The 18,341-nt window shown below is 38.8% G+C and overlaps 1 protein-coding gene across 1 annotated transcript in view; it reads left to right on the top strand.

Annotated features, from left to right (window-relative positions):
• LOC110388225 (complement C4-like) overlaps positions 1-18,341 on the top strand; it is a 53,724-nt gene that overhangs the window by 16,125 nt on the left and 19,258 nt on the right. The window contains exons 8-23 of the mRNA XM_021377297.1: positions 779-866; positions 3,829-3,934; positions 4,122-4,245; positions 6,193-6,308; positions 7,015-7,182; positions 7,911-8,108; positions 10,368-10,559; positions 11,672-11,821; positions 12,210-12,336; positions 12,685-12,756; positions 13,184-13,390; positions 13,926-14,037; positions 14,265-14,335; positions 14,942-15,081; positions 16,721-16,933; positions 18,001-18,052. Coding sequence (XP_021232972.1) covers positions 779-866; positions 3,829-3,934; positions 4,122-4,245; positions 6,193-6,308; positions 7,015-7,182; positions 7,911-8,108; positions 10,368-10,559; positions 11,672-11,821; positions 12,210-12,336; positions 12,685-12,756; positions 13,184-13,390; positions 13,926-14,037; positions 14,265-14,335; positions 14,942-15,081; positions 16,721-16,933; positions 18,001-18,052 — 2,136 coding nt within the window. The remainder of the gene's footprint in view (positions 1-778; positions 867-3,828; positions 3,935-4,121; positions 4,246-6,192; positions 6,309-7,014; positions 7,183-7,910; positions 8,109-10,367; positions 10,560-11,671; positions 11,822-12,209; positions 12,337-12,684; positions 12,757-13,183; positions 13,391-13,925; positions 14,038-14,264; positions 14,336-14,941; positions 15,082-16,720; positions 16,934-18,000; positions 18,053-18,341) is intronic.

Genomic DNA, 18,341 nt, shown 5'->3' with positions numbered 1-18,341 from the left:
GCTGTTAAAACCAACTATTCTCTCACAGTAGAATGCTGTTTGGAAGCTGATTACAGTTGTCACCATCTTCAGAAAAGCTTCCTATAAGGAAAATAAGGTCACTGTGTAAAAAGTAGAAGTGTAGAAATTCACCAATTTGAAGGAATACTTGATTTATGTATGCTGAAATTATGTTACCTTGAAAAATCTTGTATGATTTTTCTTCTTAAAAAAAAAAAATCCCTTAGGATTGTATGAAAATCTCCGTTTCACAAATCCATGGTTTTTTCGTTAGCTAGTGGACACCTAGTGGATAACTAGCAACAGACCAGAGAATATTACTGCATCCCCTGCAAATGTCTACACCATGAACAGATAAATATGACTACATCCACAATTCATACTAATATAGCTTTATGGTAGCACATTACAGAGTGACACGGTTGATGCTGAGGACCTCATGTCCACACTAAACCCATTTCAGTGTGGGTTTCCTTCAGATTACTTCTAGTCCAGGGCACTGAATGCCCAGTAGTTGTTGGAGATCATCTTCTGACTTGTTGCCACAGGGTAAATCCATTTTGTGTGCACTAAGGCTGCTTCACTAGGTGAAGCAAAGCAGAGTAAGAAAAGATAATCAGGAGATTTGCTTCAGAATTACAATCCAAAATAAAACACTAACACAGCTCCATCCTCTTTAAGAGGTGTTACAACATACCAGGACTTTAAGATGAGTTCCAAAAGCACATGCTATCATGACCTTACAGTTGTTTTTTGGTGTTTTTTTTTTTTCATGCAGAACTTCCATCTTTTGAAGTCAAACTGATCCCACTTCAGCCATACTACTCCATCTGGGATGAAAACTTTATATTTGATATCGAGGCAATGTGAGTGTGCTCAAACTGAGGTCATTTTAGAAGGCAGATAGGTAGATAATGAACTTTGCTGCTTCTTCCTCTCCTCATCATTAACAGTTAACCAGGTTCTGAATTTACTTGAAATTAACTTTATTCTCTCGTACTCTCTGTTTCTGCTTTATTGCTAAATTTTGAAGTCAGTATAAAGTGCTACATGAGTCCAGGTGGTGGTGATCAAAATGAAAAAAGATTTTCTGAATGCTTTAGAGTTTTAGTAGATGGATGACAGTTTAGAATTCTCTGTGTTGCTAGGAAAGATTTCAGTCAAAATAATAATCAGTTTTTCCTTCTACTTTTTGGTTTAAACATTTGGAATCAATCTAAAGCCTCAGATGTTACTATTTAATGCAATTCAAATAGAAATGGATTCAGTTTTAGTATGAAATTTTCTAGTATGAAATTTTCTAATCCTCAATGCCCAGTGAAGTTTGGAAGTAACAAACTAATTCTTATTTGAGAATACTGATTTTATGCAGAAATTCTTTTGAACGGAGGTGAATAAATACAGTTAATCAGAGGAGTTTATATAAGCATTGCTATGGACATGTGCATTACTTCATCACAATTTGGGCTCAACATGACACCAGAAAAGTTATTTGAACAACTTAGGCAGTCAAAAGAACCATCCCAGGAAAGATTCCTGAGGCCTGGAGCTTGACTGCTGGCACTTTGGCCAGTGCCTGGCACAGGCTCGGCCTCAGCCACAGAGCACTCCCCAGATAACTCCCAGAAGCTATTTAGAGGTCAGTACAGATCAAGGCCCACTCCAGGTCAGCAGTCTGGATGTCTGTTTAATTTTATTTAATCATCTTGGCCCCAGCAGGGTGCAGAGCCTAGCTGTGTTGTGTGGTCCCTGGCACTGTATCCAAGCAGAAGACTCACCATTCACCCCCAAGTTCTAGTGGGTTTTATTTTTGGTCTAAGCTAATCTCTGGACAGTTTACATACAGTTGCTCTTCTGCCTGCTGTCATTGTGCTCTTCATGCTGATCCCTCCTTTTCCCAGAGCACCCTGTGAGAGCAGGCAGGTTTCAGCATCAGTCTCCTTTTGCTCAGCTGAGCAAACTCAGTACCTCTGGTCTCCAAAGCATGGAATCATCTAGGTTGGAAAAGACCTTCACTATCACCAGGCCCAATGGCCTACTGTGTCCCATCACTAAACCAGCTCCCTTAGTGCCACATCCACATCTCTTAAATACCTCCAGGGATGGAGACTCCACTACTTCCCTGGGCAGCCTCTTCCAGTGAAAGACCACACTGCCCATGAAGAAATTAATCCTAATATTCAACCTAAGCCTTCCCTGATTTACCTGGCACAACCTCAGGTTGTTTCCTCGTGTCCTATCACTTGTCACCTGAAAAAAAAGTCTGACACCCTCCTCATTGCAAGCTCCTTTCACATAGCTGTAGAGAGCAATGAGCTCTCCCCTCAGCCTTTTCTTCTCCAGTCTGAGCAACCCTTGTTGCCTCAGCCACTCCTCATAACTCTTGTTTTCTAGTCCCCTCATCATCTTCACTGCTATTCTCTTGCTCACCTGTATTTCTTTTATTTGTTATTTTTTTGTTAGCTGTATTCATGATTTGTTGATAACATCAGTGATACCAGATAACTGGAGTTTTCTCTGTATGTTACTGCAGTGTTCAATTTGGAGTTTATGAACTGTGCAGTTCCTTATGTATACTTCACTATTCATTAATGTTGTAATTATTTAAGAGGCAAAATGGATTTGAATAACTCAATACTGTCCTGTGGTTTATTGAAAAGGTTCTAGTGATGTTAAACAGGCTTGCTTGACTTTCATCAAAATCCACATATTGAATTCCTTTTAATTGAGCTTGCTACTCTAAACTGGCTGTGCATGTAACTAATGAATGATTATTTGATATATTGACTGTTGTCTCTCTTAGTTCCTAGTTCTGTCGTTTTGAGTAGTTTTCATAAGAATTACATCTCAGTCTTCTGAGAAATTTTAGTTTCACTGATACAGATGAATGCTGTTGATCAGGTCAATTTGAAAGCAGCACTGTTTAAACAAAAATAAGCCACTGAAGAACAGAAAAGAAGAATTTCCACAGCAAGAGACAATACCATGGGGGGTTAGAGTAGGTGATCTTTAAGAGTCCTTCCAACACAAACCATCCCATGATTCTATGACGTGAGTGCTGATAGATCTCATGTGGCACACTGCATGCTGCTCTGCAGGAGGATGCTATCTGCCAAGGTCTCCTTGAGCAAGGAGCCAGCTAGGTGCAACATACCCTGTTCTCTCTCTCCATCACCTGCATGAGAGCTCAGGGATGCTCGGCCACATAGCTGGAAATATTTCACTTACAAAAGGCACCTACACTACATTTCCTGAACGCATATGAGAGACATGAGGTGGAGGGTGTCTACTCTGCCTAATGCAGATATTTAAACTTCAGCAGATGGGATCTGACCCTCAAAGTCTTCAGAGGTACTTCATGTAGTTCCCTGATACTGCTCAGATCATGGGTTACATGGTGCAAAGGAATCAGCTGTTCATCCACATTAAGTAGACTGGATGCCTCCCTTGCTACCTGAGAAGCGGATTGATTGGTTGTGTGAGATCTCACATACCTGTGCCAATAAAGTTTTCCTTAGCTTGTAAACAATACAGAAATTTACTCAAGTACAAATTTTGTCAGATGATGACTCCACATGTGATTCTGACAAGGTGATTTACTACATACATTCATCTACATGTGAAATCACTGCTTTGTACATGGGCCTGTAGCAGTTGTCATGTTTGCATTATCATTGGGTGGAACTATTTTTCATTTTCAACATATCAGTTACAGTCAGAATGCTTACAAATATGCCTATTTTATTTCAGCATAAAATTATTAATTTGATTTATGCTTGCTTTTTGTCAGTGTAATGAATTATCTCCTCACTTTTCTTCCTTCCAAAGGCACTCTTATGGAAAAGGGATTGAAGGTATTGCATATGTACGATTTGGCATAATTGATGAAACTGAGAATAAAGTCTTTCTTCCAGGCCTGGAACAACAGCTGTCAGTAAGTACTACTAGAATTCAGTGGAATTATTCAGATTTATCCCAGGTGAACTGAATATTGTCAGAAATCATTGAAATATACATCCCTGTAGCACTATAGTCATGCTATGAACTTGCTATGACAATTTTTTTAATTCTAATGGCAACAAATCAGCAAAGGCAGTCACTTTTTTTTGCTTCTTTTATAGATTCAAAATGGAAAAGGAAGAGTTACTTTAACTACATCACTTCTGGAAGAGAAATTAAAAGCAAGTATTTCCACTGTGGAAGGATTTCGTTTATATGTAGCGGTTACTGCTGTAGAAACTGCAAGTGAGTAGATTATGCCTTTGCTGATACAGTCTGCAATATTTACATCAAACTTTCTCTAGGATGATCCTTCGTGTGAGCAACCGTGTCCCATATTAAGCAGCACTGTGAGAGTATCTAACATATCCTAGACCATATTAAGTGGCACCAGATGCCTGTATAGATGCAACTGAATTGCTGCTCCCCTTGTGACCTTGTTTTGAGTATTTGCCTCAGCCAGGTCTACTCCTTACATGCAGAGTTACAAGCTGAGCATGATGCCCTAGCTTACTTTGTTCCCCAGCTAGCTGAGCTGTCAGTGGAAAAATGAGACATATATACCACAGCCATAGTGTGAAGCAATGCCTTTGTGACTCCTTCTAGTTCTCTTATGCCTTGTCACACTTTCCACACCTAATGCTACAGTAAGTTATCTGCAGAATTATCTTGTTTGTACATTGTTTTTTGACCATTTCAGATGTTCCCCTATAAAACTTCTATTGAAAATGCAATGCCTAGGAGATCATATTCCCAAAATGCCAGCTGGCTAAGAATTAACATCAAATCCTGGCAGATCTCTGCTATGGCCTACATAAAGCAGACTCAAAATGGTGCAGGCTGCTAGTTTAAATTCATATTGCTATTTTGAAGTCTTAAAAGGTGATCAAAACAGCAAGGCTGCTCTGGAGATGAGGGAGAGCATTAAGTGTCTTAGACACCTCCTGCAGGGCTGAACAGTATAGCTTATGTACAACAGAGTCCAAATTGCTATTCATTTAGGATGGTGGCTGAGGAAACAAGGCTGGAATGTACCTATCAAAAAATGTTCCTAGGGAATAGATAAATATTTTCAATTTGCTCACAGCAACGCTAAACACAATAAGGCCTCCAGATGTCTTAGAGATATCCACAGGAAATCACTGGCTTGAACTGGGCACAGTGGTGAATGGCTTATTTGGCTTGCAACAAGTACTGTTCTCAGTCATAAGAGGCATGAACTTCAGTGCATGTTACTTAAGTTGACCCTGCAAACGTGGTCAATATTTGCCCTGTTACTGTTTAAGGGAGATAGGTCCCTTTTACTTTAAGTGTCTGAAAGTAAGGCATCTGGCCAGAGCTAGATGCTCTGGCACTTTGTATATAGTAAGCAGAGAAGATAGATGGGGTAAACTGTACTCCAGGGGTGTTTCTATGAACTGGTTATAGGAGTCTAGTTACTTAGCTCAGAATTAAAAATTGCTAAAAATCCTAAATATCAATTAGAATTTCTTAGGATCCTAAAATTAAGACAATTACATTCCAGCAGTGCAATTTTTTTTTGTATAATTTACTATAGTTACTTGCACATGCTATAGTATTTATTTCAAGAGGAAAAAGGGTTTGATCCCATTACCACAGCAGCATGATGAATCTCATGGTGTGACATGGTCTCTGCCACTCTGTGCATACTTCCTTTGCCATCTACACACAGGTTCCCTCCACACTTGAATACTTGCTGGGTTTAGTATTACATATATGCATGGCAGAGCATGGCTGGTGAACTTTATTGGCACCTTTCCACCTTGCAGCATTTAAAGTGGAAAATAAGAACTAAGGAAATAATGTCTCTAAACACACTTCATTTTAAGCAAGCCAAGCTTTTAGACGTAGCTGGAGGAAGTGTTACAGAGCACCTTGCAGCTCTCAATTTCCAACCTCACAAGAGCACACAGTTGCTGGAGCCAGATTGCTGGAGCACTGGGCATGAAGAGCTGCCATTGGGCTGACCCATCTGTGGTTATGCTCCCAGCCCTCCTGTACCCAACTCCTCCTCTTCTCAGGACTGAAGCTCTTTACAGTGGAATCATGTTACTGTTATCTTTATATACACTGCTTAAACTGCAGTGAAAATGGAAAACCATAGATGCTATGGTAATAGGTAAGTAAACAATTATTGCTCTAATGGCAATGCATACTGTATGGTATTAACAGGTGGAGAGATGAGGGAAGAGGAACTCAGCAATGTGAAGTTTGTGAAATCTCCTTATGCTGTTGATTTGTCTAGCACCAAAAAGTATTTTGTGCCTGGAGCCCCCTTCTCTGTTGTGGTATGTAGTACTTAGCTATCTCTCCCTCCATAGCAATAGAATTATATTTGTTGTAAAACTCTTATCCGAGCCACTGGGAATTTTGTAGGAGAGACCGTCAGGAACAGGCCCAACATGGAGCTACTGTTGGTGTTTCTGGTTTGTCTTGAGCTTGAGCAGGGAAATCAAAACCAGAAAATGCTGCTTCTGTTTTGGAAGTCATCTGTGCACTGTTGCACTACAAAGTTTTATAAAATTTGTAGCAGTCTCTTCCTCACTTCCATATGGAAAGGTTAAAAGAATCAGATTGTATCAGATTAATCCTGTATCAAACTGAAATTATGAAAACTGAAATGTAGGGTATTGACTTTTTTTTAAATTGCATTTAAGTTAGTGAGTTTTAAAGCCTGAAATCTTCAAGTTTTACTTCAAATTTTTCTACAAGCTGTCAAGGTTAGAAATATACCTAAAAACAACTAAAGAAGAATATCTCTGGGATCGGATGCTAAACGAAGGTCTGGGGAAGTAGTTAATTTTTGTTCATTGATTTTAATCTTAGCTGGAGTCCAGACTGAGTCAATTGCTATCCTTTTCTTTCAGAGCTGAAATCTATAAATGCTTACGTGTACAGTTTTCTATTTCTTTTTGATTTAAAAAAGTACTCGCTTCTTGTTTGTGTTTTTTAACCAAAAGTTTCTTCAAAGTAACATAGCCTTTTTTCCAATAGGCCTCTGTCACTTTGGTTGATGGCTCTCCTGCTGCCTCTCTGCCTGTCACTGCTACTATCACCTTACCTGGAAAGCCCTCCATGAAAAAGACTGCACTTTCTAACAATGACGGCTTAATCCCCCTCACATTTGACATCCCTGCAGATGCCCAGACTCTTCAAATAATGGTAAGGAAAACCCAGACATTCATATTTAAAAACATACCGTTAAGAAGAGCTCTTAATGCAATTGCAGATGACTGTGAAGATGTTCTGTTTTCATTATCACAGAGAATGAAACATGATTTCTTACACCATACTCACTACTTTGTCAAGGTTGTATGAGATATCAGACAGACCAGGGATCTAAGGGATACCTAGCTGAAGTGAATGATACACTCTTGTACATCAGAGCTTTGAGAGTGTGTATGGGTGATGACCCTTTTTTGTATGGTTCCAATGTGCATTTTCTTGATATGGGGAATATGAATGGGTCTGCAAGGAATATCACCATGAGAAGTGATAGCAAATGATGAAAAGAGGGCATAGAAAAATATCAGGTGCAATACAGACTCCAGTCTACAGCTAGACATTCAGAGAGTTTGGTTATGTGCACAATATAAAAACAGGAAAAAGCTATTGAATTACCACTCTGTGATTTTAAGCTATTTATTCTGATTCAGAAAAAGCCATACCTGAAAAATATCAATCACTAATACCGCAAAAGACAAAATAATGTCAAAGTAATTAAAATCCTTGGTCTTTTGATGCCATGTTCTGCTAATGTGGTCTCTGCAGCTACTCATCTCATTTCTCAGCATTTCCTGAATAACCTGGGAAGATATGAATTAAGAGAGACACTGCATGTTGTCTCTTGAGGGACACTTTACTCACTCTGTCCTTTTCTCCCCTGACAGGTAAAGGCTGAAGAGGGAAAAGAAAGATTAGAATCACCTGAAACCAGTATCAGAGCTGAAAGATACCAGTCTGCTACCCGCAACTACCTTAGCATCAGCATCCCACATACTGTCTTGGCACCTGGAGATACTTTACGAGTCACCTTAAATGCCATTCATCAGTCTGGCAGTGGAAAGATTGACTACTTCTATTACATGGTAAACACAATAGTGGCGTATCAGTAATTTCTTCTAGAAACTATACTCTCCAGAACATCTAGCACAGCCCAGGCGATCAGCGTTCTAGCACACCTAGCCTACTAAGAGAGGTTGAGGGAAATGGGCTTGTGCAGCTTGTGGAAGAGGCTGAGTGAGTTACTAACTACCTCAAATTATTTGAAGAGAGATTACAGGCATAATAGAGACAAACTTTCCTATGTGGTGCTGTATGATATAACCAGGGGCAAAGTCTACACGCTGTAGCTTGAAAGATTAATTTTGGAAAAATCTTTTTACTAGTGATGAATACAATACTGGAATAATTTCCCCAGAGAGTTCAGAGAATTGCCACTCTCAGAAGCACTCAATACTCATGTACAGAGCAGCATATTTGACTTACTTATGCCAATGATAGCCTATCTTTGAGCAGACAACTGAACTAGAGATTTCCACAAGTCCCTTCCAAAAATATTTTTGTGACTTTATTTACATAAATTTTAATTTATCTTTGAACATAATATACACAACTTTGTAATCTCTTTTTTTTTCTTCTGAGTAAGAAGACATGACTAAATTTTGGTCTGCAGTTTCGAATAGTCTAGAGCAAATAGGTGCATGTGTATAAGATTTACATAATTATGTGGGTGTATATATTAAAAATACTAAATTGAGAGCCTCCCACTCCATCCAGTCTGAACTCTTTTCTTGTAATAAGCCTACTATTTTTATTGATATAATTCTTATAGATACCTTCTCTTTAACTATTACAAAATAGTCTACCTCGCTGAGAGCAGATCATTTATATACATTAAGATTCTACCCCTAGAAATATAAAACCCAGTCATACCCTAGGGGACCTTGAATATCTCTGAAAATGCCTTTTGAGGATAACTATTGCTTATTACATGAATAATGCATGATTCTTAAATTGCCATGGATCCATATTACTTGCAATTGATGTTAGTTAACAGGCAGGTCATAGTTATCTCCAAAAGAAGATGAAGGGCCATTGAAGACATTGGCTGTTATGGTCCTAAATAACATCTTGAAACTGGAACAAAAGATCACTTCTGTAGATGGAAAAGCTGGGAAACAATCCTGCTCAGCCAGGACCAGGCGTGCAAAGTATTTATTCTGCTGAAGGAGACAAATGCATTCACAGATACACTCCAGGAGCAAATCTGTTGTATGCGAAACATGTTTAGCTTCCTTTATCTCTCTTCTCTTCATGATTTCCCTTGGCAGCTTAAATTTCCCAGGCTGATAAGCACCATGGCAACAGTTCCCACTTATTTTTAATAGGACCCTTATATGCTGGAATAATTGTATCCCAAGGAGTTAAATTTGGGTTTAGAGAGGTTGTTTTAATCAGGGGGCTGAGCACAATGTTGACATTGCTGCTGCTGGTCTCTGGGAAGGAGCAGAGCTGGGCAGACAGAGTGATGGGGGCACTGCCAGAGCTCAGTAATGAGGCTCATTCCCAAACTTTGGTCCTTAAATGAAGGCTGAGAGGATTTCAGATGATGTTACAGCATAGCTTTGTTCCTTCCTCAAGCCCACTCACTGTGCATTTAGGAAAGCTGCCTGTGTTTTATTTACTCACAACCCATGAAAATAGGAAGAAAATAATTAAATAGTGCAAAATGGGCAGAAATCATTTAAGTGCCAGGCTGTAATACCTTACACTGAATAATACTTGGGTGGTAAAACCTCCCGTTCCATTCCCTCCACATCATCTGAAATATTCACTACAGATGATAGATTAAATACAGCTGATATCCTCCTGAGGGTGATGACCTGTTATTGCAGAACACAGAAGTAAGACTGCCATCTCTGAGCCCCTTTTCAAGCAGTGAGGCTGAGTGGAGGGTGGTAGCCTTGTGTTCAGACCTGGGCCACAGGACCAGTGCAGCAGAGACTCCTCTCCTGGAGGCACTGTGCTGGTCTCCTGTTGGGGAGGAGACCTGTTGAGTATTCTGTTGATACTGTTGGGGAATTAAAACTGTTAGGTGCTATTACAGAATAAAGTTCTGTCAATGGTTTAAGGGCATTTGTCATGGAACCGGGCACATGAGCAATTCAAACAAAAATGGCCTCAGAAAATTACATATATACAGATATATAGTAAATATATATAATATACACAATGTATCTAATATATATAACATGTAATACATATAGATTATAAAATCAGACAGTGTAATGTGTACTGTGTATTCATTATGCTTGATCTCTCTTATGTTTCTTTCTACTTCATAGGTTATAGCAAAGGGACAAGCTGAGCTGTTGGGAAGGGTCTCCTCCTCAAACAAAGTAATAAACCTCAAAATCACTGAGAAGATGGTGCCTGCTTTTCGCTTCTTGGCTTACTACTTCATTGCGAACCAGGGCCGTCAGGAGATTGTTGCTGATTCTGTATGGGTAGATGTTATGGATGTCTGCGAAGGAAAGGTAAATTCAGAGCAAGTAGCTTCTGGTTTTGTATTACAAAATAATAATAAAAATATATCAGCAGAGAGCGCAGACCTGGGGTTGAAAGGTGAAAGGCATGATGGAAATTTTCCTTCTTATTTAAAAAAGGAATCATTGTGATTCTTACTAAAGGTACAGCTGGTAAAGGCTCTCAGGAACGATGTCAGAGAGAGTCTTTTTCTATAGGACATGTTATGCTTCAAAGAGATGAAAAACGTAGTTTTATAAAGGTAAATCCCTGTATGTAAGTGCCACAGCAAAACACCAGTTGGACTCCTGAGAGACAGAATCTCTTGAGAACTCTCTCTTTCTGCAGTGATGTTCATTGAATGTAAGAAAGTGAAGTGAATTTATTGGGGGAAAAAAAAGAATTTAATGTAAATTTTCAAGTTTTTATTCTTTTTGAAGCTTTTGTGGCATTTCAAAAATACATTTTTTTCCTTCCTTCCATTAAAAAATGAAATGTGGATAAAATAGGAGTTTATCTAAGACTCTTTTTACCTTTTCTCTCCACCTTTTTGATACTATAAAGGAAAAAATAAAAGAACCCAGAGAGGTTGTGGATGCCCCATCCCTGGAGGCATTCAAGGCCAGGCTGGATGTGGCTCTGGGCAGCCTGGTGTAGTGGTTGGCAACCCTGCACACAGCAGGGGGGTTGAAACTAGGTGATCTTTGAGGTCCTTTTGAACCCAGGCCATTCTTTGATTCTATGATTCTATGAACATTTTTCACAATAGTATGAAACACAATTGCTGAAAAGTGTCAGTCATTCAAAATGACTTTTGTTTCCACTGGAAAATAACAAAATTTTATGAAGGTCCTGCTTCAGCAAAGCCCCTATACATACTTTTAATTCACATTGGTGCTTATATCCCATTGAAAGATAACGTCCAGATACATTTTTAACCTTCCTCAGTGCCCCAATGGGAGTTATCTGCCAAAAGGTAGGATCCTGAGCAGAGACACGGCAAAACAGAAACATCCCCCAACCTCATGCTGATGACAGACACAGCTGACAGTACTGTCTGCCCAAAGAGTGCCTGCATTTTATTAACAAATGTGACATTTTTGTTTCAATATTTTCTTTTTAGATTAAAGTGAGAACAGAACATGAGATGTATGAACCAACAGACAACATCAATTTACAGATTGAAACGGACCATGCAGGAACTGTTGCCTTAGCTGTGGTTGATAAAGCAGTATTTATTCTGAACAAGAAAAATAAACTCACATCCAAAAAAGTAAGATAACTTTAAGAAGAAAATATCATGCTTGCTAGCCAAGAAAATTTTTCCATGACTAATGAGAGGATCAAAATGAAATCAATGGCTATTAAATGCATAATCCAAACTTTGCTAAACTTGAAAGTGTTTTTGCTTTTGCAATTTAAGATGCATACAAATGAGAAGTTTGGGAATTTCCATGTTACAGCAGACAATTTTGTAAATTAAAAAAAAAAAGCATTAATTGAAGTTATTCCACAACTAAAACATCCCTCAGCTTTAATCTCAGTTTCCAAGTATAGTTTATACCAAGTTTCTGCAAGTTAAAGGCAATGAGAATTTCATTATAATAGTAATAACAAACTTGCAAGTATGTACAATCCATGGATGGTATTTTATTTGGCAGGTATTTAAGGCAATGAATTCATATGATCTTGGATGTTCTGCAGGCGGTGGTGCAGATAGTGCTCAAGTTTTTACTGATGTTGGTCTTGCCTTTTTATCAGACACAATTCAATCCAATGTTCGGGAAGGTAAGTGGAACCTGTCCTTTACCTTAGATGTTTGTACAAATCAATCTACACTTGGGAGAGTTGACTGCTTAACAATTAGAAACATTTTATCATGCTGTTGCAAGAGCTGCAGTCCCTGTGGATTTTTATTTTCCTGTTCTTCAGCTTTGTGCTGGCAGCTCAGACAGCCTAGATGTTGGCTGCTGGTCCATTGGTACCCAGCTCACTTGGTGTCGGGCCACAGTTGGCTGGGACTGTAAGCTATGGGTCTTCTGTAAATGAGATGTTTCCTAATATAGGTCTTCCATGATTGACATGAATGATCAGACTGTCATGTCAAAACCAAACTCTTCTGTTCTGCTTTCCCAGGGTATACGTGCCTCCAGGCTACCAGAAGGCAGAAGAGATCTTTGGATTTCCGGAAGAAAATGTTAGGAATTGGTATGTCCACTCACATGGGTGGCACGAAAGGACTAGTGGGGATAGGTGATATCAAGGTGATATTTGGTATTTCCTTGCCAGAAGACACCAGGACTTGAAACCAGATGTTCTTAACTTTTGAAATAGGTCATTTTCCTCTAGAATGAGAATACAGGCATGACTGTTTGTACCACAATATCTAATTCCAATGTGCCACATTCTCAATTCAAAGAGAAAGCTTATACTGGTATATTTAAGATGTGATAGGTTCTATGCTTTGCTCCTCTGTGGACTGATTTTAGGATGGAGCACAGGTCTGTGGTTATAGACTGCTTCAATGTTAATTAATCTTAACTGCAAATAACAACAGGAATGAACACAATGAATAACAACTTTATGCTTCCTGCTGTTTCCAAACCTCTAATTCTGGCCTTTAATTATGTTGCAGTTAGCAAATATCAAGATGCTGGTCTACGGAAATGCTGTGAAGATGGAATGAAGTTAAATCCCATGAAGTTTTCATGTACAAAAAGGTTAACAAGAGTGGCTGGCTCTCCTGAATGCAGAGAAGCTTTCAAGGCCTGCTGTGAAAGTGCTGTAGCCCTCAGGAAGGAGGAGGCAGCGAAGAGGAGAACCGCAGTGAGCTTAGCACGAAGTAAAAAATGATATGCAATTGTCTAATGAAAATTACCCTTCACAGAGGGGCAAAGGGAGGCTAAGGGTTGTTTAATCACTCATAGCTATTTCATCAGTGGTGCTATCACAATAACTCCCAAGAAGCTCTAAAAAGCTGTCTTCATCCAGGGGCAATTTTATTTCTGCCTTTCTCCCTTTCTTCTCCCCAGCGTCTCTCTCTCTGATCAAACAGCCCATGCCGCCAAAAAAAAAAACCTTCACACTGAAAATGATCATATTTAGAGTCTTTGCCACTCATTACTTAAGGGGAATCGTTTCTTGCTTGGCACCATGCAATTGTTGAACATTGAAAGAAAAATGTTCTTTTTTGAATGACAGTCATTAGTTATTGCTTTTTTTTTTTTTTTTTTTTTTTGAAATGCATAAGATGAAACCCCCTTGAATTCATTCAGACTGCTTTTCAATGCTGCTTTTTCTTTGGCAGTGGCTCAGCAAGACAGTGTAAGGTCAGCAACAACAGTCTTCAGAAAAGAAATCTCACTTTTGTTTTACAGACTATGATGAGGAAGAAGAAATATTTGAAGAAATGACTCTCAATTTGCGCAGTTATTTTCCTGAAAGCTGGTGGTGGTATTTAAAAGAAGTGAAAAATCCTGGAAACCATAGGTACTGTAATTACCTAACTAGATGAATACATCAAAGTTTGTATAATAAAATGTATATAAATATCAGGTTTATATGTTATCTAGTGCAGAGGAATTCAGAATAATTCCAAGTACTTTGTCTCCAGAACTGAGGGAATATTTTTTACCTTACAGTACTCAAACTTTGACAAATAACAACATTTACACATCATGCATCCATCCTAATACATTTTATTTTGTGTTTCTTAGTGTAACCAACATTGCTCCTGACTCTATAACTAGCTGGGAAGTCCAGGCAATAAGCATATCTCCCCAAAAAGGTAAAAATATTGTTATCTTATTGGGTTTGTTTTGTGCAGATGAATAGAGAATGTGTATTTCTTATATCAGAGATGCAATGTCAGCTTTTCAGAGTGAGATAATCTGTACTGGAAAACAACCAAGTGTTTGTTCCATGATGTTTATTCTTTTTTATGCCATATTAAAGCTCAACTGGAAGTTAGGGGTAAATACACATTTTTGAAAACAAGGTGAAGTGGGCTATGAAGGAGGATGGACTGAACAATCAAAGTTGCCTTCTTTTTCAAATCTCTAAACAGTCTAATTTATCTTTCCAATGGCTACAAGGCCACAAGAAATGTAGTGATGATAATACTACTTTATATTTTAATATTTCTGGGAGTGGGTACCAACCATCTGCACCCAGGTAATGGTCATGGAGCTTATTTACAAAAGTCTAGGAAAGGTCATTATATTTTAAACATGGCCTCTGCAAGAAAGCTGGGCCACATTTAACTTACAAAAACTACAGATAATTCTGCCAAATTTTACCTATCAAAAACTATGGCTGCTATTCCAGACACCTAACTTTTTATCAACTGATGTTAAGTGTGTAATTCTCAGCTCTGTTTTTTTACTTATCCCAGGATTTTGCATAGCTGACCCCTACACCTTTGATGTTTTCAAAGACTTTTTTGTGTCCTTGAGATTACCATACTCAGTTAAACGACATGAACAACTGGAAATAAAAGCAGTGATTTACAACTATCTGCCCAATGATCTCCAGGTAATATTACCAATTACTCTGATATACATATGTAGATAGGTAAATGGATGGATTGCTATGTAGCAATACAAATGACCCAACCACCTTTCACTGCCCAGACACTGTGATTCCATTTTGAAAGCCTTCCCAAAAACAGGATCCAGTTCTACTTGCTAATCAAACCTACTGTATGAAACACATTTTTTTACCACATTACACAACTAAATTCCTTGTTTTTGGACATGTCTTCTCCCACTTCATTGAAGAAAACAGCTATTTTGTTGCTGAGTGCCTGTCTGAGCAACACACAGCAGCTGATAAAACAGGCATCTGAGATGTGGAAGTAAAGTATGAGAATACAATCTGGTATGTTAGCAAGAAAATTAATTGTGCATAAAATGTAAAGCCAGTTTTTCTCTGCATCTGACACCCAGTCAGCTCTGCACGTGGCTTCAGCTGTCACTGGGCGTCTGAGTTTTCAGACTGATGCTCTTTTTACCTATTCCAGTCCCTCAGCCCGCTCTGCCTGACCAGCGTGTTCTGAGCTGTGTTGAATGGAGGCATGCTGGGACCTACATGAATGCTTCCCTGTGGTTCAAAGATTATGCAGTATAATTATCTATGCTATCTAATTTCACAGCCAGTGAAGATTAATGTGAACAGACCATAGGATCACAGAACAATTCAGGTTGGAAGGCACCTCCAGAGGTCTGTAGTCCAACTTCCTACTCATAGCAGATCCGTTTAGAGCAGGTTGCTTAGGGTCTTCTCCAGTCAACTGCTGAATATTTTCATGGATAGGGGCTCCACAGGCTCTCTATGCAACCCATACCAGTGTTTGATACTTCTTGGTGAAATGGTTTTCCCATTTTATAGATGTAGCATTATGGTTATTTCACACTGAAGGCCAAGTAAACTTTACCATACCTCTCTCTCACTCCTCCTCCTCAAAGGAAAAGAGGAAGAAAATATGACGGAAAAGGGCTCCAGGATTAGGATAAGGACAAGGAGATTATTTGCCATCACATACAGAACAGACTCAGCATAGGGAGATTAATATAATTTATTGCCTATTGCTAACAGACTAGAGCAGTGAGAAATAAAAGCAAATTACACCTTCCCCACCATCCACCCTCTTGTACCTTCTTTCCCCAAGTAACACAGGGGAATGGGGGCTGCAATCAGTCCAAAACACTTTATCTCTACTGCTCCTTCGTGGTCACTCTGCCACTGCCCCGGGGTGGGGACCCTCCCACAGGACACCATCCTTCCTAAACTGATCCCTTCCTAAAACCTGTTCTCCCAGAACACACCCATCATGGCTCATGGGTCAGCTCTGGCAGTGGCAGTCACTTCTGGCTCTGGCTCTGATCTGACATGAGGCAGTGATGGGCTCTGCTCGCAGAGGCCACCCCACAGCTACCCTGCTACATAAACCTTGCTATATAAGCCAATACATGCATAGGAAATCCAGGGGAGCTAAATGAAAAAACCTTTTTGTCTTGCAAAATGTATGTATTGCTCTTTCCTTTTTAAACAAAAGTCTCCTTTTCGGTCTGTTTCTCACTTCCCATTCTTATCTCAGCATTGGTGGAGCTGGAGCATTTTCCTTTGTAGTGATGCTTTAGTACTGATGGTGGGCATTGCCTTGTTCCCATAGGTCACAGTGAAAATGGATGCGGTGACGGGGCTGTGCACTGCAGAAGCAACAGGGAAGTCAGTGCAGCTGAAACTGGAGGCTAAGGGGAACTCAGCAACACCAGCCTATTTCTCAGTTGTTCCTCTGATTGTGGGAGAAATTCCAATTACTATTACTGCTTTGGACTCAAATTTTGGGCATAGCGATAGCATTAGAAAGAACCTCAAGGTTGTGGTAAGTATAGCTAGTTAACAGTGGGCATTTCATTAATGTGTTTTTCCATGACATAGCAATGACATCCTTCAATGAGTGCACATCTCTTAATCTCTAACTTCCACCTGCTTCATCAATATGTATAAAAAGTCTTTTTCTCTTATGAAGTCAAGATTGAATATATTCATTTAGTGATATTTTGAGAAGGAAGTAGCCTTTGCTGAACATGAAGTTTAACCCTACTATTTTATATCTAATTAATGGATCTTTAAGCTTAACAATTACAGAGGTAAAACAAACGCAGGCAAAGAAAGGTATTGTATTGATTACCTAATTACTGTTTCTTTTTCAAAATGATGAAGAGGAGGAGCCTTTTAGACAAAAATGACTTTTGAAAAGTCAACAATAACCTGCACATACTCATAACAACATCCAGGTAGCCCACTGCGGGCCACTTTCAGTCTGCACAAAGTAGAGAATATGAAACTTTGCACCATTAATGTTAACATTGGAGACTGGTAGGTAAAGATGATGAATGAGATGATGCAAATCTACTGTTGTTACAGGCCATAACTTTTCTAGAGGTCGACACTGTCTCAGAGTTCAGTGTTACACCAAAATGTTAAAATTGACCGTAGAAACAGCTTTATAAAACACAGGCTTTTGAAAGAGGGATGTGTGGAAATCAGAAGGGAAAACTTTCAGTTTTACCAGCGTGAGGAACTCAGAAATTGGTGGATTTCATAGGAAACTGGTTTATGAAAGTGAGTCCACCTGCAAATTTACCTGCACAGCTCACAAAGCTGAGAATAAACTTTGAAGTTTCATTTTTCTGGGTTTCAGTTAAAAGAATTTCTTCTAGGGAAATATGTTAGTAATAATAAAAAGTGAGCAAAAATTATTAATTTTTCAACTGGGACACTTCTGGTTTCAAGCTTCATTTTTACCTGGAAACAAATTTCACTCCAAAATAACTTTTTTCTGCCATCTGCTGGCCTAAGGCAAAGGTGAAGATCATGGATTTCATGCAACTTAATTTCAGGTGTGAAACTGCAAAAATTTTTACTTTTCTTTCTTCATTTGTACAGGCTGAAGGTGTTTTACAAAGAGAAGAACAGACAGTTTGCATTAATAGCGACTGTAAGTTACACTTAAGAGTTAGACATAAATGAGATCTTGAGTAGGAATAGGGGTTGTAAAGCCTGCTGTGAATATGCTGAAATACTTCTTAAGTTAAAAACACTGTTCATCCAAAACACAGCAAAAAGAGTCAGGAAAAAATAATTTTGTATTGATGTTTATAATTGATTTGTATTATATTTCTCTTTAACGGTAGCATTCTTATAGTATTAAGTAGGGTTCTGCTTTATTGATTAATGTGTATAAAAGAGGATAAGAAAAAAAACAGCAAAGAATTGAAATTAAAAGC

The sequence above is a fragment of the Numida meleagris genome, chromosome 1 (assembly GCF_002078875.1).
Source record: "Numida meleagris isolate 19003 breed g44 Domestic line chromosome 1, NumMel1.0, whole genome shotgun sequence".
Classification (NCBI taxonomy): domain Eukaryota; kingdom Metazoa; phylum Chordata; class Aves; order Galliformes; family Numididae; genus Numida; species Numida meleagris.
The sequence above is the reverse complement of the archived record's forward strand: the minus strand, read 5'-3'. Positions and strand labels throughout refer to the sequence as shown.